Source organism: Drosophila mojavensis, unplaced genomic scaffold (genome assembly GCF_018153725.1).
Source record: "Drosophila mojavensis isolate 15081-1352.22 unplaced genomic scaffold, ASM1815372v1 contig_74, whole genome shotgun sequence".
Classification (NCBI taxonomy): Eukaryota; Metazoa; Arthropoda; class Insecta; order Diptera; family Drosophilidae; genus Drosophila; species Drosophila mojavensis.
Window position 1 is genome coordinate 25,188,092 of NW_025318899.1, and position 20,788 is coordinate 25,208,879.

Genomic DNA, 20,788 nt, shown 5'->3' on the forward strand with positions numbered 1-20,788 from the left:
CTTTAATCTGTCTCTTTAAATATACTCCACAACTTATATCTAGTATAAAAACAAAAAGTGTGCTTGAATTGATTAGGCTTTTAATCGATATCATTAAAACGGTAATAGTAATTGAATTTTTGATTTATATACGCGTGCAATATAGGGACCTTAAAAGTCCTCAGATCGACAGATAAAATAACTCAATATTTTGAGTGACCTAAGAAATTATTTTCAGCTTGCAGCTTCTAGATCATCTACTCCTTGATTATGTTGCCTTTTCCCTTAGCCATAAATTGTAGTATTAATAATAAAAAGAGTAAAATAAATAAAATACAAAAAAATAATAAGTAAAAATAAAAAATAAAAAAACACAAAAATATTATCTGATTTATGTAGTTTTTAAACATGCAATGCAAACTATCGTATGGGAAAGAGCTAAGATGGGACTACCAATTTCTAAGGGTATCGTATAATCAGCAAGCACTTATTTACGGCAATCTATTAATATGTCCGAACTAATGCTAATTTAGAAAAAATGTAAGGAGGTGGGTATAGAAGACGAATTCCATTATCACCAGATGCGTCTTCGAGCCAACAACGTGTACGTGTTTCAGGCGTTGCATGCATTTCTCACACTTCTTCATTGCGGTCTGCTGATAGCAACATGCATGGTGAGCTGATGAATATGAATGTGATTACATTCTAACGGCATTTATAGTAATTTTGTTCGTCGACTCAGCATCTGCAATTAGTATACATCGATATAATCTGCTATATGGTATCTGCTGTTATCGTTATTGTAGCTATGTGGGTCAATGTAAATGTGAAGCTTGGGCTGAAATATAAGTGGTTAAAATACGTTACATCTACAACTGCCGCGCTGTGTGTCCTTCTTGTAGGTAAAGCTAATGCATTATTGCTCAATTTAAATTTGCACATAACATGATTATGATCAGATCTCATGAAGAGAAAAAACAAGTAAGAAGGCTCTAGTCGAGACTGCTCGACTAGGAGATACCCTGAACCCTCTAAGTCTTTAGCTCCTACTTCTTCTGACGGCCAAATCGACTTAGTTCGTCGTCTTGATCAAGAATATATATATATTTTGTGGGGTCTGCTACGCCTCCTTCTGTCTCTTACATACTTTTCAAACCTTTATACCTTGATTTCATATTTTCAATGGATTCAGGGTATAAAAACTTTTAAAAAATTATGAAAACTTTTGTTTGTAATTTATATATCTATATATTTAATATATATATGTTCAATAATATATACTTATATAATATATTTTTACAGATATGGGAACTAATTTTTACCATGAACATTTCAATGATTGGTTCTTGGAAACATTTTTTGACACCTACATAATAATAATGATATATATGTTTTTCCCTATTCCGGATATACCACCAGCAATGGGACTTGCAGCTACAATATCTGCAATATATATTATTTATTACGTATTATTTTTAGGCAGCTTAAATTTAGGTGAACATTCACGATTTGGCGAAACTATCGAAAATCTATTCTATTATATTTCCCTAAATATGATGTGCACCTATTTTTTGATAATGCGCGAGATTGTTGTCCGCGCCTCTTTCCTTGATCGACATCAGTATGTAATGGAAGATATTGCGCTAAGGAGCGCTCGTGCGACGGAAAGAATATTCCTGCATACCATATTACCGCCGCAAATAGCCCAACCAATTCAAGATGAAATTCGAAATCGGATTAAGATCGGTCAGAAGCATCACGATCTGCCCTCTAATAAAAGAGATCGGGTAATTGCCATTCAAATGCATCCCGACGTCAGTATTCTGTATGCGGATATAGTTAACTACACCCACTTGACGACAACCTTATCCGTTAAGGAGCTGGTCACTTTGCTGCACGAGCTGTATGCCAGATTCGATAACGCTGCCTCTCGGTACGCTGTGCAACGAATCAAATTCTTAGGCGACTGCTACTACTGTGTGGCGGGGCTGATAAAGCCAGATCCCGCTCATGCCATATGCTGCGTCAACCTGGGACTCTGTATGATCGACATTATTCGGGAAGTGCGGTAGGTGCTCATATCATACCACCCATTTGCATTTTGCATTTTATATTTATATTTTTACTTTTTGATACACTTTTAGAGACGAGGTCCAAATTGGCATAGACATACGTGTTGGTGTGCACTCGGGAAGTTTGTTTGCAGGAGTTCTTGGGTCAGCGAAACTGCAATATGACATTTGGGGTAAGTTAAATTTAAGATGGATCATTTGTCGTACTTTGTTCGATGCATATGTTTTTCACTGTAAGGCCAAGATGTCTTAATTGCGAACAAATTAGAAGCAACCGGAATGCCTGGTCAAGTTCATGTCAGTGAGAGAACTCTCCAAATGGTCAAAAATATGTATGAAGTATATCCTGGCACTAAGGCCGCACGTACAGATGCGTTCCTTCAAAAGCACAATATTATCACCTACCTCATAATTAGTATAAATGATAAGGGAAAAAGAACCGAGCTCGATAGTGAGTCCAATGATTCCTTCAATGTCATTCAGCATCAGGAATCAAGTTCTGGACTAGTGTTAAGTGAAGAATTGAAAAAAATGCCCCTTGGTCCCAATGGGTAAGATGTTAGAGATTTATAGTATATAAATATTATTTTACATATTTTAACAGATTTTCCCTGCTTGTCGGTAAACTCTTTAATTTAAAGAACCATCAAGAATTACCTAGTATGTCCCGTGTAGAAATCGGAACTTTTTTCTTAAATTTTCGAAATCCTGCTCTGGAATATAACTATTTACATCAGCCCGACTACATGTTCAAGTATAGTGTACTTTTAGCTTGGTGTTGCGCTATGAGTCTCATATACCTGCATCTGCTTTTTGACGATAAACACAATTCCAGCGGCTTATATTTCGACCTGCTGACGTTCGTCACATTATCCTTGATACTACTGTTGGCTTGGTATAAGAAGATCTGCTTTTGGCGTTATTCTATGCACTGCCACAACTACTCCCGTCTTAGCTGCGCCCTATTTCGTATGGCAGACAGTTTACAGTGCAGTCTCTTGAAGAGGATCACTGTATATACTTACTTTATGATAACGTATATTCTAATCGTATATATGATACTGGTGGGTAGCTATCGATTTTGGCTGGATGACGGTTGAATACTAAGATTTGTGTTTCTTTTAGGATAACTGTAATGAGGCAGAATTTCAGCTAGCGATGATTGAAAGTATAGTGTACAAATATGAACAAGATGCCAAATGCTTCTCTTCGTGGCAACTCAGCTGCTCAGTGGTCCTTATAATTTTCATGACTATTATATTTACTCGTATTCCATTCACCATGAAAATAATAGCGAGCCTATTTATAAGCGTCATCTATTCAAGCATCTTCCTCTTTCAATTCGATGACGTAATTAACGATGGCGGGGCAACCAATCCTTATTTTCCACCCGAATACGCGCATTTAATAATGATTATAATTACTCTATGCACTTTGTATCTCCAGGAGCGACAGGCTGAGTTTAATAACAAAATCAATTACAAGTGAGTAAAAATTCGAAACGCAAACCGCTGAAGCACAAGAGTTTTTTTAGATGGAGGGAGGAACTGTTGAAAAAACAGGAAGATGCTCGCATAACCGATCAGTCTATAACTATTCTATTACATAACATCTTGCCGGCCCATGTTGGTAGGAAGAGTTGTTTACTTGATATGCAATTATTATAGTTATGAGCATTTCTCTATTGGTCTATGCAGTGAACATCTATCTGACCTCTGTGGCCAAGTGCGAACTTTACTATGAGGACTATGAAATGGTGGCCGTCATGTTCGCTTCGCTTCAAAATTTTGATTTGACGTTGCCCAACTTGCATATCCTCAACGACATTATTGTCCATTTTGATCAAATCGTATGAGCTATCTATAGAGTACCAGTTGAATGTTTTGACATCATCCTTATCCTACTGCAGCTGTATTTTTATAGAGAGGATAATTTAGTAGAAAAGATAAAGATTGTCGGATGTACATATATGGCAGCCTGTGGGCTGGATCTACGGTTCTCCTCGCTGATAAGCAATGGAACTGGTAGGGGCGACTCTGTTTTTCAGGAGAGTGAGTAACTACATTAGTAGGCCTATTCAGAATATAAATATGCATTTTATATTGCAGTCCACCGCGAACGTGTCTCGGATGAGTCTGCCCAAATGGCAAATTATACATTGACCGAGAAAAGGGAGGAAGTGGTATTAGTGCTAACCACCTTTGCATTGGACCTAATGAGAACACTGTGGGTGTGCAAGAATAATTATATGAACCTTTCAATGGACCGTGCTGTATTTAACGCCGACATAAGCATTGGTATATCCTGTGGAGAGGTGATGGCCGGGGTAGTGGGCGCCTCGCAGGTGCATTATGATATCTGGGGTAATGCTGTCAACATGGCCTCGCGAATGGACTCCACGGGCGTCGCTGGAGAAATACAAGTAACCGAGGAGACGGCCGTTATTCTGTCCAAATATGGGATAGAATGTAATTACCGCGGCATGACATTTGTCAAGGGGCTCGGCATGCTGCCAACGTATTTTGTAGGCATCACTAGTTCCTTCGAATTCGTAAATATCGGGGAGAAAAGTCTGATGTCGAATGCATCAAATCCTCACTCTAGCGAAACCTCTACATAATCATCCGATATGGATCAAAAGCAATTCAAGCCTCTTCGCTATTAAGCTGCTCTACCGTGTTAAATTAGAGAATTTGCCACAATCGCCTGTTTATATATATATATATATATATATTTTTTTTTATATTTACAGGTATATGTATGTATATTTATAAGTTAGTTAAGAAGCCTCTATATATAAATAAATATTTATATAAATAGGATTCTTAATTAACTTTATTGATAGCAGCCCTTCCGGAACTTTGTAATTCAAAATCTGTCGTTGGAGCCATCAAGATTTTAAATACTTCGATTGTATATGAGCAAATGTGTATTTAAAAAATTGATGGCTACGGCGTTATGTAAATATAAATAAATATATTAATTAAAATTAAAAAAAAATGCTTGAAGATAATAGATAAAGACAAAGGATTCCAGAATATTATACATACAAAGTTTCCCAATTTCTCAACTGATACACATTAATATACCCATAATTTTTTGCTAATCGACAGAGGTGTTATCGTGACAGTAAACCTTAATCATTAAACCTTTATTTGATAACAATAAAAATACCTAAATACAGTTTTGCTTTGCTTCCTGTTTTAAGCGGAGATATTTGTTTTTGTTGTTAAGACGAGTATACATTTTAAAAGTGCTCAAAGTATAAAAGTGTTTTATTTCAAAGATTTTTTCAGGCGTACGCATGCAACTTTTGGCTAATCAGGGCATTCACTTCAAAACTCTGGAAACTAAAGGGTATTTTTGAAAATGTCGCCATATACAAATTATTTTGAACTTACAATTATTGAATTTTACGACTTCTCCCTCTAAAGCTTTAGACGATACAAACGCCTTCGGTTTGCCACAACCTCTGCGAAAGTCGATATAAGCCCCATATCTAGATAACGTTCTGAATTTGGTTTTATATGGGGAGTCAGTTCTTGTTGTCCGTTTGCTTGTTTAAACAATTTATGCTACATTTGTAAGTTTGATAACGCAATACAAACTAGTAAGAAAGCTGTAGTCGAGACTGCTCGACTACGAGATCCCTAAACTCTTCGAGCAACTGATATTATAATAATTCTTTGCGTCTTTCTGCTTACACAAGAAATACTCACACACACACTGTCCCATGTAGGCATGCCCGCATAAACGCGCATGGACTGCAGTGTCGGCTTATTATGGGAACTTAATTGTTTGAAACTTTCAGATCGTATTTAGAACATTAAAGTATATACGTGTACATATGTGGGTGAGGGGTGAATATAGGGGTGGGGGTAAATTATAACAAGAATCGAAATTCTATAAAATACGTACATATGAATTTACATATATAATTTGGCGACTATAGCTTTAAAGATATTGGAGATATAATTATTATTTTCGATAATGTTTTTAATCGATAAAAAAAAATAACGAGAAAAGCTATCAATTTTTGGAGACATCTGCGCTATATATACGGACATTTGAAAAAATATTCAAGTCTCTAGCTCTCATATCTTCTGAAATCGAAGCGTTCAAACATATGAACAGACGGACGGACGGACAGACAGACAGACTGATAGGGCCAAATCGACTCAGCTCGTCGCCCTGATCAAGAATATATATACTTTGTTAGGTCTGCCACGCCTCCTTCTGCCTGTTACATACATTTCAACAAAACCATTATACCCTGATTTCCCATTTTCAATGGGTTCAGGGTATAAAAAGTATTGGATAGTTGAGTTATTGTAGGCCTATTCATTGATACTCACGCCCGCTTTGGTGGAAGATACCCAGACCCATATAAGGTACATTCGAAAATAATACGCAAAGGTACATTCATGATCACATATAGTATATAAAAATAGCCTACTCACAAAAATATTTTCATTAACAAATTTCGAGCTTACATCTCCCAGTATCCATATAATTAAATGATTATCGTATAAATTAGCCAAAAAAAACATCGTTTATGTATCTGTTGATTTTTTTATTTTTATATTCTATTTTACTCATATATTTAGTAGTTCTTGGTGCGTATTATTTTATTTCGTAATTAAATTTTAAACTAAATTTTGAACTATCACGTAGCGCAAAGGCACGAACGCAAAAATGAGTACCGTAAACGCACAATCACATACGTAACGCAAACAAAGAGAATTGACGCAACAATGAGCCCATACAGCAAATGAGTAATGTTTTCCAACACTGCAGTGTGTTGTTTTTCGTAAATTTTACAGTGGATTTAAATAGCATTTAGTAAAGCGTTTTTAGCCTCTTTAGCAAACAAGAGATCTCAAAAATATATTCAAATATTTGCAATTCCATCTACCATCAGGAGAACATCAAAAACCGTGTTGTATAAACCTAAAAAACGGGTCTTCGTGGACGACTATAAAAATTTTTCAAGACATCCAAGCAAAGGTAAATGTAAAAAAAAATCTTCAGCTGCTGGCATGCTTGGCAACAATGTGGCATTTTGGTAAATCCGTTTCGGTTACGTGTGCTGTGAACGCGCTCTGCTGCTGTACCTGGTCAGTGCCAAATTTTGGGCTGCGATGGCTCATGCTGTTGCTGCTGCCTTCAAACCTGTCCCAACTGCATCGTGCTTGCGGCCTTCCCACCCCTAACCCGTGTCCATCGCCCTAGCGATGAAAACTGAAAACTACTTCCAGCCAGCAGCAGCATCAGCAGCAGGATTTCGCCTTGTTTGTTTGAGCCACTCAGCGGCTACAACACTACTCTTTGTTACGTTTTGCGCTCCGTTTATATGTTCGTATGTATGTATGTATGAATGTATATGCATGCGCCTGTATGCAGTGTTTGATGATATGGTTTTAAAATGTCTATGTATGTACACTTTGTGACGCGGTCAATTTGTTTCTTGTATTTACAGTGTGAAATTCATGCGGTACACATCGAAGACATCCAGTCCTTGTCCACGGCCATAGCTAGAGTCCACGCACAGACCGTTTCCTGCTATCCAAAAATACATAAGATACATAAGATGGAATCTGCTCTGGACGTTCTTTCTCGAGCGGCCACCATGGTGCAGAACAATTCGAGCGGTGAGTGCCCGACCGACATTTGGTCGACAGTTCTTCATTTAGTTTTAAGAAATATCTAAACCTGGCTCCCATTAACCAATTCCGCATAAACAGTAGCAGCCAGGCTTACTTTTTGATGATGTTACTTTTATGGACATGACACCGCCTGACACCAGTTTTTGTTATTTATATTTCTGGGCCCGTCTGCGTGCCTCCTCATATCTTATGGGTTTCACCTTTGCACTCACGTCCTATAAACTCGAAAGTATTTTAACAATGTTAGCAATGTCTTGTCTGACACTTCTGTGTATATGTACAGAAACATGCAGATGTACATATTTAGTGTAGGTAGCTTTCATTAAGTTTTGGTATCCAACCTGTTAATCGCCATCACTCTTTCTCCTTACAGCATGAATCATAGCGGAAGAAATTCGCACCTGCAGTGAATATGCTGCAACTTAAACTCCCAAGATATTTCCCGCCTCTGCCATATATACACATGTATTTGTATTTGTATGTGTACAACTACACATACACGCACACGTCTGTATAAGCAAATGCACACGCACATTTATTGCGTATCACGACCAAACTGAAAATAAAACATTCCAATAATATGAGTTTGTGGCGCATTCCGATTCCGATTTTCATAAATGTGTCAAATGCCGCATTTTTGAAAACGACGTCGATGTCGACGACGTCGAGGCAAACTCTCTGGGCCCCGCGTGCGGGCGTTATCAACAATTGACGACCAGACGAGCACGAATCGGACGCTTTATGTATGTCGCTATATGTACATATATGTATGATACATATGAATGTATACGAATATGGTTATATATGCATGCGCAAGCATTGCAAATTGTTGTATCGGCGACATACACATAGTTTGCATATGTTTGTACGTATTTGCAATTCGAGCTTGTATTATCCGCACTTCTATTCCATCAAACGCGTGACATGTCAAAGAAATACGAATGCCAACGAATTAGTTATGTGTAGTAAATACATAAACCCAGACATTCGCATGTGGATTAAACAATTGCAGTGTGTTTACTCCCATTCCCTTATTAATAGGATTGTTTGTTGTTTGTGTAGGCCCCCACAGCCTCACCGATGCGATGAAGTGCTTTTGCGTTTTTTTTTTTTTTTTTTATTTATTTGTTGTGTCTTTATCAACATACCCATATATATTTGACAAATTCCTGCCCAAAGCACTCATACACATACACACACACACGTTCACGTTCAGGCAGTAAACAACGTACGGAATTTATTTATGAAATATACGCGTATACATATATTTATGCCTAAGTGTATATGTGGAAGTAAGTTTGCAATCACAATTCCGAAATAAAAATGTAAACTTCAAAATAATTGGGTAATGTGCCCAGCTTCGTCACATGTCAGCAATCGTGTTGCCCCTGGTATATGGTATATGTTCATAAACAAAAGCGGGCCCTTTGGCTTGTGGCGGTGTCTGGCTCTGGCTTTGACTTGTGGCTGTTGCTGTTGCTGTGGTTGTGGCTGTGGCTGTGTCGTCACACAGTTTGATTGATCAGCCAAATTGGAAATACAAAATGTCGTTAACCTGGCTATGATTAATGAATTTGTCATAATCGAAATACGCATTTGAGTTCTTTAATAAATCACACGTGACTGCCTGCCCTATGGTAGCCAAGAAAAGCGGGTCGATTATGCTTATGGCCAAGTCGTTAATTAAGCCAGCGGCACTTGTGGCTGAGATTTCTGAATAAAGCCCTAAACAGCCGCTGTCAGCTGATGTGTGTGATGTGTGTGCGCTATGTGTGCCCATAATTAATAAACAAATAGTCAGCACAACAATTGTGCAGCTCTCAGACAAGCAAATAAATAAATAAGAAATAGAAAATTGAAGCAGCTCGCTCTCTAAGACGAGCGCTCACCAGGCGCAGCTGGATACGTCAGCTCATCAAGTAATTTACATGGCCTTTCAATTTCCCAGTGCCAGTTGGCAAACACTCTCTTCCTTTTACTAGCAAGCAGCACGCAAGCTAGCCGTGATTCTCGGCCACAAGAAACTGGTCTCTAATCCGTGCACAGCTCCCAGCCTGCTAGCCTGCCAGCCTGCCAGATGACCGTCTGCCTTTCTGCCTTTCTTTTTGCTCTCGATGCTGTTGCTATTTATCTTTTAGCATTGGACCACAAATTTAGTCTTGGCTTGCTAACGGCTATTACGAATATTATTTAGTCAGTTTGACTGGAGGTCGATTTTCGTAATTCGACGTTATTTGCCTTGTTGATATACAACAATTTTTGGGCAGAATCGTATTGGCTTTTTCTCACGCTAGTTTTAATGCCGGATAACATTTTCGAATGACAACTATATTTATGTTTTGTTTTTCTTCTTCTTCATTTGCTATTGGCAGTAGTCTGTTCATTATGTTTCAGTTGTTCTTCTTGATTTGAGGCAATAGCCAAACAGGTTTTTAAACTGCGTACACTCTCGCGTTTTATTTAAATTTTGAACTCGTTTCCCCTGATTTATGTTGCCTTTCTGCCGGTACAGTAAAAGCAAAGAAATAAGAACTTCCACAGATGAGAATATTTAATAAAAGTATTAATATTTTCTTTGCACTTCGGCTGTATGTATTATTTACTCTAGGGACCTATTCAGATCTGCACAATCTCCATAGGCCGAAAATGAAATATATATTTAATAGGAACCACCTCTGTTTGTACGTTCATCGAAATAATCAGATTATCAAATTTAGAATAAACAAGATATGATGCTATTCACCGTTATATACCCATTGATCTAGAAATTCGCTGAGTTTTATATCCGCTTGTGAATCAGTGAGAACTTCTATTGGGTTACCATTTGAGTTTCCGTGGGCTAAGCTTAAACTACTTGACCCATTTGTTGGTCGACTTGCGGATATTGTTGTTGTTGTTGTTATTGTTGTTTTTTATTTCTATTACTTCTCCAATGAGACTTCTCAGATTTCTACACTAATTTCTGAACAGAATACTGCATACATCATTAGGCAACGATCGGCGCCATATTTTCCGGGTTTGCTGCACCAAATGCTAATTGAGTTATGGCGAAAGATCGCATTGCTTCTTCAATTTTGACGAAGCAAAACAATGAATGATTCAAAATCCATGCACTGTATATAGATGAGTCTTTTGCAACAGAAATTTAATGATAAATAAATAATGGACGAAATCATTTAATGAAATCAAATTAATACAAATTAGATCTGTGTAAAATGTACGATATTAGATATATATCCATTACAATTAATAACTTTCAAAGTTTTAAACAATAAGAGACTTCCAGATCCATTGAACGTTTCGACTCAGTCGCCCTGAGGAGTCTGCCACGCCTACTTCTGCCTGCTGCATACATTTAACAAAACTGCATTTTCCATTTTCAATGGGGTAATAAATAATTATGCATTTCTGTAAATTTAAAAAATCGTTTCCTTAATATCTACAAAATTGCTACTGATAAAAGATATAAAATTAAAAGATTAGAGATCTTAAACTATGGATTCACAAGGGTGATTATTTTCAAAATCTACGAATAATATTAATTTGGGGGCTGACCGTTTCGTATTGTGTTTTGCATTTTGTTGCAGATATTTTGGTATACCAATTTGCATGCCCGAGTCCTTTAAATGCCAGACAGCACTAGCAACAACCGAAATTGAAACAGCTCTCAGTTGGTGTGCACATTTCGGATAGCTGTAATTTGCTATTGTTGTGCGTCCGATGTTGATGTTGCTGTCTTGATTGCCATTCGATTGACCTCGTTGCGCATGCGTGCGCATGTTTCACGCTACACTAAAACTTTTACACAAAAAAAAAGAGACGACTCAGTAAAGAAGAAGCAGAAGAGGAGGCAAATGAAAAAATCATGCCGTCGATGAGTAAGCAACAGGCAAAATGTCTCTAAGCCGATTGTCAGCCAAGTCAATCGCACAGGCGGCAGCTAGTGGCTCGTCGTTCGTCGTAGTCTCTCGTGTTTCGTCTGTCCGAGTCGTCCGTCGATAATAATTTGACTTTGAGTTTAACTGAATTGTGATTTAACGCGCTACGCAACAGAAAATTGCACTTTATTCGTTTTTGTTTAGGCATGTTAACAAATTCAAAATCGAAAAGGAAAAAAGATCAAGGAACGGATTAATCCATACAGATTGCAAAAGTCGATCATCGGGCCAACAGCTGAGAGCGTGCACTATTAGCTAGAATCGAATCTCTATACGAGTCGAGTATTAGAGTGCTTCAATATCTGCTGCAGCTACCGTTGTTGTCGTTGTTGTTGTTGGCGCTGTTGTCGTTGTTGTCGTTGTTGCTGTTGGCGCTGGGGCAACAGTAGTAGTTGTGCTACAAATCGGGCGTAAAATTTCATGGGCCTGCTATTGAATTAAAAACGAGTTTGCTTCATGTTGCTGTTGGTGTTGCTGTTGCTTGCTGATGTTGCTGCTACTACTACTTCTGGTTGCAGTAATGGCCGCCTTTAAACGCAGACAGCGCCAAGCCCCAGCACAACGTGCCGCAGCAATAACAACAACAATAACAACCGAATATACATACATATATCCAACAGACAACAGTCACTTTTTAGTTGTATAGCTGCGATTGCTGTTGCTGTTGTTGTCGCTGTTGTGCCCGTACTGCCGCGCTATTGTTTGTTTCATTTTGTTGTCATTTTCGCAAGCGAGTTTGCAGCCCATACAAATACATTAATATCAATGCATGCACGTGTGTATTTATCTATGTAAATGTACATATGTATGCACAACACACATATTTAGCTGAGTACCGTCTTAAAAAGTTCAGTTGGCGATGCCAACGGGACATCCCAATCCAATGCTCAATAAATATATCAAGATTAATATGCATATATAAATATGAATTCATTGCTGAAGGAAAACGATAATATGAAACAGTTTAGTAAACTAATTTTTTAGCAGATCAATGTATTGGAAACTACTGACGTGCATATGTGAAGAATAATAAAATATCTGACTCTTTTTAAATAAAATATATCACCTAATGTACATACATATGTATGTAATGCTCATTGAAAATGAATATGACTAATTCAAAATATAAATATTATATTTAGTATGGAAGTGGAAATGCTTTTGTGTTTTGTATCGTATCCAATGTGGTTTCCATTGAGTTCCTAAAAACTTATTTCTCTTATTTTGCAAATAAATACATGCATGTGTGTGTGAGCTTTGTAAAAAACTGCAATCGAGCCCAAATGTCGCCCACGCACTGCGTTGAGGCAGTGTAGTCCAACGATGACGACTCTACTTGCAACGTCGCATCGGCCCAACCCAAACCCGACCCCGTTGCTGAGCGTGCTGGGTAAAAGGGCAATTGATTGCAAGCTGCAAGCTACAAGCCGCGGGGTGCAGCATTTGTCATCCTGTGGATAAGTGGCGTTTGTTCACTAGACTCGAGCACTAGACTGCAAAGAAAGCAGCTAGCGAAACAATAGCAACAGACCGTCTATAGCCAAAACGGAAATTGGCAAAAAGCAAAATAAAAGAAATACAACGTAAACGTAAACGTAAACAACAACAATAACAAACACAAAAAAACAAAAACAATATGAGTGCCAACTGTCGCAAGTGCAAATGGTTTAAAGGCCAGAAGAATACGCGGGACGGGCCGAGACCAGAGAGCGAGATCGAGAGTGTAATGAGAGAGGGTTTGAACGGGCAGACGAACTCGACAAAGTTCGTATTCAGAGATTACAGAAGCAAGAAGGAGAAGAAGAACGCTCAGCAAGTAACTTTAAGCGAGTCGAACGACAGCAAAGCTTTCCAAACCCGAAAGCTCGCCGTCTTCAAGTCGCACTCGCGAACACACTCGGCGTTCGCTGCACGATGATCAGTTCAAGTTTGTCCGTCGAGCAACGAAGAGCAGAGCTCAAAGCGCGGCAGAGACACAGATAAAGCTCGAGTGCATTTGAAAATAAAATGAATGTGAAGAAGAAGAAAGAGCAGCAACAATAACAACAGAACTAAAGCTACACTCGTCGCACTCGTCGTATGATCGGTCGTCCGCCGTCTTCGTATCGGTAGCCAGAGCTGAAAGCGAAACTGGCGCTCAAGTTCAGCGAGCGAATCGTCGTCGTCGTCGCCTTCACTGTCGTCGCCTCTGTCGATTTCTATGCAAATTGTTTCTCAGAACACATATAAAAAGCGTGCTATTTATATTTCGCAAATGTCGACTTGAAGCGCCGCCGTTGCCGTTGCCGTTGCTGTTGCCGTTGCCGTTGCCGTTGCCGTAGTTGTTGCTGCAGCAGTGGCGGAGACTGTGACGAAAGCGAAGACTGGAACGGGAACGGGAACGGGTACGGGAACGTGAACGTAGACCTGGATTGTAACCCGAGACCGACTCGTCAAGTCGCGCAATACGACAAACGCAGATCGTATCTGTATCTATAGCAGCGACAGTCACTGTTTCTATACATATATATGTGTGTGTGAGTGTGTATCTGAAGCGGCACAACGTAAAAAGTAATCATAAACTAAAGCAACAATAAAGCGAGCGAAAACGTAAAACGGAAAAAGTAAGCTAAAAGTCACTTACAAAAATCAAAAGAGAATAAAGAAAAAAAATCACGCTGCTTTCCGTCGATCCACAATCGGCAATCGACGGCAGATAAACGTTCGCTTGTTAGCGGCATTATAGATAAATCCAGCTGCCGCCCGATCGGTCGTGGGTGAGACATCCACTGGTATTGTGTTTATTGTTATTTTTGAGATAGGGGCCAGGACATCAAGTGAAACTGAAAACGATCTCGATACAGAGTTGCGAAGTGAGACACACCCTTATGTATATACTCCGATATATATATGTATGTTGAAACTGACCGATAACTATGGATTACCTGTGCATATGGAACGCGTTTGAGCAGAACTCATTATTCATCAATCACATCAAGGAAATCGGGCGGCTGGCAGCCGCTGCCGCTGTGTCGCAGCAGCCTTCTATAGGCGGTGCCTCGGTATCGGCCAGCGCCACATCTGCGTCCACATCTGAGGCCAGCTCGACGGCCAGCTCGCCCACAGCTGTGAGCAAGGAGTCTGCTGCTGCCACTACCTCGGCCTTCTCGTCGACTCAGCACTTTCCGGCTTCTCCGCACGTAGCAGCGCTTGCGGCCGCACAACAGCAGCTGCAACAGAGAATCGCTGCGGCTGCCTACCAGCAGGGCCAGGCGGAGTTGCCAGCGCAGTCGCCGATGTTTATTAATCAACAGCAGATGCCAGGAGCTGCTCATCAGCAGCAGCCGGGAACTGGCGTCGGCCTGCAACAGCTACAGCAGAACAACTCCAACATGGCCAACAGCTTGCTGTGGCAGCCGTGGCGGGATCTGCAGCAAGCAGCCGCCATGCATCACCAGCTCTACAAACAGCAGCAGCAACAACAGTTGTTCAAAGGTTCGTGTTTCATGGGGGGAAATATTGTACAAGAAATTTGGAAATCATAGTACCCGAAGAGAATAACCGCGTTGACCTCCAGCATCGTTAGCTAAAAATCGAATTTGTCACATACAAGTTTCTCTTGGAAGACGAGACTAAGGAAAAGAACACTGAGAGGAGGAGAGTGAGAGAGAACATAAGAAAGAATAGGGAGGGAGTAGCATAGGAAATCTACACATCGAAAAAGCACGATCGGTTGGTTTGGTGACTCGCTCTTTGCACGAGTCCCTCACGTGGAGGCAGCCCACCTTCACGTGGAGATCGGGCTGTCAGTCAATGATTTGGACTACGTGCCAATTTGAATGAATGGGCCATTGGAGTACATAGTCTATAGTTTTTAAGAGATCGCTTGCAGGTCAAGCGTGGATAGGACGTGCTGCTGTCGCTTGGTGACGAAGTAAAAACGTGTCGCTGCCAATCTGTTGCGCAAGCACTGATGACGTTGCTGCGAGCCATTTCATTAGCGCGAAATTGGTAATGAAATTGGAAACACTTTTACTGCTACACTTGCTAAGGCCTGACATTGGTCGCCGTCCACGTTCGATTGGCTCTGATCTGCAGTCTGCTTCCGTCGCCAGCGCCAGCGCCAGCGTTAGCGTCATCGTCCCCAGCTCCGTCATGCGCCGCACTGCCTTGCACCGCACCACAGCTCAGTTAATTGCTCGCATTGCACAAATCACACAAATGCTTTCAATTGCAAGCAAACACAATTGGCACATACAAACAGAGACAGAGACGCCGGCTCACGACCGCTTGGACAAACATCGAATGCGGCCCAACTGTCGCTGAGCTGGGGTTTTCTTTCAGTTTGAATACGCTTTAGAAGGTAAATTATGTCACATATTGTGCAAGGCTTACGAGTAGAAAACGGTATGCTAACGCTCGTACAATGCGCAGATCGAGTAAACACCGTTGTATCAAAACTCGAATCTTTTCTTCTATCTTAGAGTGGCAGTTAGAATTTTCTATATTTGACTATGCGTGGTTGTACACTTGCCGATTGATCTAGTAAATCTTGATCAAGTTGGAGTTTTATCTGCAGAGCTTTCAGAAATATACATAGTTAACTGTGTATATACGTAAACATACTGTCGTACTCAAGTACTTTATTTGAGAGTGGTCCCCACCTCTATTCTGTAGAATATCTCAATAGCATTGCGTCACGGAGTCATTACCTTGAAACTTCGTAAGAGACAGATCCATCCCATTTGCCATGACCGAAAAGGGTGTAAGAATATATACAAATTTATATCAATATATTAGCTTAGGCAATTTCCTACGAGAGTATCCATTTCATATTTAAGCGATCATAGTGTCTTATATATGATGTACAAGATTATAATATTTTAAAAATTGACGGCACTAATGAGAACACGTTTAGAATTTTAAATATCTAAATTAAAAAGCGGCGAAATGCTTTATAATCTTATGGAGTGCCGGACGGAGAGTAAAAGGGATATTGCACAACCAATATACGCTCACTCTTTACCAATCTTGTTATTAAAGAACTATAATGAGTTTTGTGACGTACAATAGGTAAAATAATAGATAGGATAAGTATATATACATATGTGTAACTAAATTTATATTTAATTTGAAATGCGTGTCATTTGAGCAAGATACTTTTAAGCTGCTTAAGAACACAAGAGTGTTTGATCTTCGGCGAGCGAAAGATAGTTGTTCTTTCTTTTTTTTTTTTTTTTTTTTAATTTGTTGACATATTAAAACCAGATTTGCAATCAAGTCGGGCACGAGCATGACTCACAAGCCGGCAAAAAAATAATAAAAATAATAAGAAACGCCTGCGACGACGACACCGACACCGACAGCGACTGCGACGGCGACGGCGACGGCAACAACAGTCACAAAAACAACAACAACAACGAGAACAACAAATACAGCAACAACAATTACTAAAACGTGTTTGCATAAGCCACAAATGTTATTTTTCTATTTGCTGTTCGCAGTGCGAGAGTAGACCACAGCGAGTTTTCGACTGGTTGCAATTCTTGATAGGATGTGCTCTGCGTGCGGGTTGTTTGGGTGATGAAGTCGAGTCAGGAGAGTCTCATTGTGTATGGGGCACTTTTCTTTCGCCCAATTGGCTTGGGTGGATGCATTTGTTTTGCTGCTGTGTAGTGTGTTTGATTCAGCACAAACAGCAATACGAACTGGCAAGGAAACAGAGAAACAACAACAACGACATCGTGTTTGTAAATGCAACATGCAACAACAAACACTGCTGCACACAGAATACTAAAAGAAACAACAGACCCGACCCATCAATGATGAGTCCCCACAGTAAAAACCGGACAAAGTTGTCTTTGAGCGACGACCGGAAATGTGCAATAAAATTTGAATGTTTCTTTATTATTATCATCATCCCCATCATCTTCCGCTGCAACCAGAAGCAAGTCTCGCTGCTTTTGTTGTTGCTTTTGTTATTCTTGTCCGTCTGACTTTGTTGTTGTATGTTTTGCTTTCGGTCCACTCCACAAAGCTCTGAAGAGCAACCAGTTTGTGGCACCTTTAGTGACGCAGGCACAGAAAATAATAATAGCTTTCAGCGGCAGCGGTGACGTTGCCAAAAAAAGGACCACAGCAACTGGTTCCGCCACAGCAGCAGCACAGCAACGGCAACGCCAACGGCAACGGCAACAGTCAGAACCGAATCCGCATCCACAGCCATGTCCAGGGCTACAGCTACAGCCGCCTCCACCAACGCAACAAGCTCCTTCATTCATACATTCATTCATGCGCTCGACGATGCCTTGGTCGAGAGGGGAGAGCGAGGCAGGCACCTCTGCTCGAAATGTGCAGAAGTCGTTTGACGGGTTTGCCTGCCCCTTTTATTTTGGGATGGAAGACGCGGTTTTGAGTCGCCTGCTGTACGTAAGCTTTGACTTTTCTCTTGCCCTCGCTTCCTGAGAAGTGGCCAGCAAATCAGGAACAGAAATTGCATTGTATGCCAGTTGGCGTACATGTGGTGAGGTGAGGGTATCTGGTTTTCGGTAGTTGTGCCAATCTGCTCGATGCCCACGCACCGCCTTCCCACGCAATAAACTCGAACAATATCTATTTGGGATGCCAGCCATGTTTGTCCAGACGAGGAGGCCCAGCGTCGTATTCAGTGTAAACGCTTTACAGTCGCATACACTGGCACATTCACCGTGGTCGTAGAAAAACTAGTTTTGTTAACCAACTTTTGTGGCTCGGAGCTTCGATTTTGTATTTTTGTTTTGTGTTGTATTTGTTATTGTGGTTGTTGTTGAAGTTTTTCGTATTTTATTTTTATTTTTCATTTATTTATTTCTTTTATTTTATTTTATTTTTTTTAAATTTTTTTATTTTGCATAATTTTTGTTGTGCTCACTTGAGTGGGTCTAAAATTGAGTCTGAGTCCGAGTCTTACCGTTGCCGTCGCATAAGCTGAATTGGCACTCGAAAGCTCTGTTTGGCTTTTGAGCGGAAACTCATTGAAAAACCCGAAAAAATGAAAGACTTAAGCAACAAACTTGAAAGTGACTGCGAAGCCGGCAGAATCACTCAACTCCATGTGATTCATTACACCCACATCATGATCAAAATTCGAGACGGCGAGGCAGAGGTCCGACAGGCCGCAAATAAAGAAAGCAAAGGAAGCGTGCAAGATCTCTGGCGACACAGAGTATTGCTCAGTAAAATGATCTAAAATGAATGTTTCTAATAAAAAACCCTAAGCTAATAATCATATGAAAGACAATTGCTTATGCATGAAGATTATTCCAAGCCCTGTGTCTTATCCATTACAGAAACACGACTGACTTCAAAAGAGCTTCCAACCAACAAGTGGCGTCGCGAACGCCGCCAACGAGCCGCTGCCGCCGAATATCAAGTTCACGATTCAAACAGTGAAAGGGAACGGGAGAGGGAACCTGACATGGATAGCCCCATTGATATGACCGTGACGTCGAACACTGTGAAGCATCAACGCGCTTCACCGCCTCCACCGTACCGCGAGCCATTGGCTGGTGGAGCGAACAGCCACTGTTACGTCGCCAGCCGGCCGAGCGTTATTACCCAAGCACCGCCCAAACGGGAGCTGCCGAAGCATTCGCACCAAAGCCAGCACCACCACCATCACTCGCACTCTAGCCACGAGCATGACCATCGCAGTACGGGTAGGTTGACAACTTTTCTGATTCTGCTATGATTCCATATATGCAATGTTCATTTCATCTTATTTGTTTGCAGAGTCCGATCCAATTTGTGACATCGACGAGCATTTCCGGCGTTCCTTGGGACCTGGCTATGCAGCCCTGTTGAAATCGCCAGCATCCAGCTCACCCACGCCGTCGCCACAGCCGCTGTCGCAGCAGCAGCCACAACCAGCACAGGCGCTGACTCAGTTGCAGTCGGCGGCTGGGAACGGAACACCAATGCAGCAGATCTCGCCACAAGCCTATCGGCAACAACCAACAGCAATAACATACGAACATCAGTCGCAATTACCGCTGCCACTGCCCCTGTCTAAGCTTGGCCTGCCCATCGTGCACTCACCCACGTTGCAGCCGGCACCGATATCGCCGCAGCATGAGTTGCCGCCGCCCCAGAAAGAGCCATTGTCCCTGTCGCCGCCACCCGCTCGAAGTGCTTCCGCTTTGTCATGCTCACCGCCACCACTGGCTGGCGCCAGTCAAATATTAGATGCGCCGGCAACCAAGAGAGAAAAAGCTTTAGACACGCCTCATCATACTCCACCCAGATGTAATACACCCCCACCAGCGTATGCCAGCGTAATGGCGTCGACGCCCACAATGCCAGCTATAATACGTGTGAAAGCCGAACCGGGACTAGCCGCTGCATCGTCGACACAAACGCCACCCGCTTCTCCTACCTCATCCACAAACATTTCGATATTCACCAAGACTGAGGCCTCTGTGGACGATCACTTTGCCAAGGCACTGGGCGACACTTGGAAAAAGTTGCAGGCCCACAAGGAGTGAAAGCATATCAAATGCTGTTCTAACTTTAAACTACACAATTGATTTTTAAAGATCTCATGACGAAGATGTGAAAATTTTTCAAATGCGAGTGTATTATTGCAAGTTTCTTATTATGATTTTATTATATATACATTTATATATATATATGGAAAAGCGTATACGTACATATGACAAAATTGGTATTCTTAATGCATACATAGTTGCATAAATAGACTAATCCTTAATATGTATTAATATTTGTGCATAAATATTTTCATACTATTTACGTATGTTTATTTCATAATTCTAAATTATGAAGTTATTGTAAGTTTATATTTATCCAAATGAATCCTATAAAACTTAAAAAAAAAACAAAATGTTGAGTGACAAATACACAGTACTCTCTAAAAGCACTCTATTTATTGTTTAAGTTACCTATAATAAAAAATAAAATAAAGTATTTCTCAAGTTTTATATTGTTTTTAGTTTAGTTTTTCAAATTTGCAATGCGCGGGAATGATTGCATGCTTTCTAATTTTGTTTGTCATTTCCTACTTATGGGCAGCACTGGTGTGTACATAACGACCTACTCAACTATCGAATACATTAATCGCTTACCAGTGTTGCTCAGTTAAAAAATAAAAATATAAGAA

General features: G+C 40.4%; 2 protein-coding genes and 1 long non-coding RNA gene across 9 annotated transcripts; 2 read left to right on the forward strand and 1 right to left on the reverse strand.

Moving 5' to 3' along the window:
- Window positions 1–28: 28 nt before the first annotated feature.
- On the forward strand, window positions 29–5,091 carry LOC6583565 (adenylyl cyclase X E). 6 transcript variants are annotated; one of them, XM_002009195.4, is made up of 12 exons: window positions 30–444; window positions 513–653; window positions 722–881; window positions 1,282–2,047; window positions 2,124–2,224; window positions 2,290–2,602; window positions 2,656–3,115; window positions 3,177–3,535; window positions 3,586–3,680; window positions 3,749–3,900; window positions 3,961–4,102; window positions 4,160–5,091. In XM_002009195.4, exons 1-12 carry the CDS (start codon window positions 388–390, stop codon window positions 4,669–4,671), a joined length of 3,258 nt encoding a protein of 1,085 aa, XP_002009231.2. In that variant the 5' UTR covers window positions 30–387; the 3' UTR covers window positions 4,672–5,091. The 6 variants fall into 6 exon arrangements, with proteins under 6 accessions (XP_043865581.1, XP_002009231.2, XP_015018407.1 ...); XM_015162921.3 differs by lacking the exon at window positions 30–444 and having other exon boundaries at window positions 563–653; window positions 701–881; XM_015162920.3 differs by lacking the exon at window positions 30–444 and having other exon boundaries at window positions 565–877.
- A 92-nt stretch (window positions 5,092–5,183) lies between these two features.
- LOC122757483 lies at window positions 5,184–5,691 on the reverse strand. The gene is made up of 2 exons (XR_006357529.1): window positions 5,453–5,691; window positions 5,184–5,401 (listed from the first exon to the last, which is right to left on the reverse strand). It is a non-coding gene; the product is annotated as an uncharacterized LOC122757483 (long non-coding RNA).
- Window positions 5,692–6,820: 1,129 nt separating this feature from the next.
- On the forward strand, window positions 6,821–20,609 carry LOC6583566 (extensin). 2 transcript variants are annotated; one of them, XM_002009196.4, is made up of 4 exons: window positions 6,821–7,058; window positions 7,531–7,702; window positions 18,963–19,331; window positions 19,405–20,609. In XM_002009196.4, the coding sequence occupies exons 2-4, from the start codon at window positions 7,642–7,644 to the stop codon at window positions 20,154–20,156; spliced, it is 1,182 nt and encodes a 393-aa protein (XP_002009232.2). In that variant the 5' UTR covers window positions 6,821–7,058; window positions 7,531–7,641; the 3' UTR covers window positions 20,157–20,609. The 2 variants fall into 2 exon arrangements, with proteins under 2 accessions (XP_002009232.2, XP_015018410.1); XM_015162924.3 differs by lacking the exons at window positions 6,821–7,058; window positions 7,531–7,702 and adding an exon at window positions 14,287–15,129.
- The last annotated feature ends 179 nt before the right edge of the window (window positions 20,610–20,788 follow it).

Coding starts and splice junctions, on each gene's coding strand:
- LOC6583566 (XM_015162924.3), top strand. CDS start 14,571: ATGGATTACCTGTGCATATGGAACGCGTTTGAGCAGAACTCATTATTC. Junction 15,130..18,962: donor GCAACAACAGTTGTTCAAAG/GTTCGTGTTTCA, acceptor TATCCATTACAG/AAACACGACTGACTTCAAAA. Junction 19,332..19,404: donor GCATGACCATCGCAGTACGG/GTAGGTTGACAA, acceptor ATTTGTTTGCAG/AGTCCGATCCAATTTGTGAC.
- LOC6583565 (XM_002009195.4), top strand. CDS start 388: ATGCAATGCAAACTATCGTATGGGAAAGAGCTAAGATGGGACTACCAA. Junction 882..1,281: donor GCTGTGTGTCCTTCTTGTAG/GTAAAGCTAATG, acceptor ATATTTTTACAG/ATATGGGAACTAATTTTTAC. Junction 2,048..2,123: donor GACATTATTCGGGAAGTGCG/GTAGGTGCTCAT, acceptor ATACACTTTTAG/AGACGAGGTCCAAATTGGCA.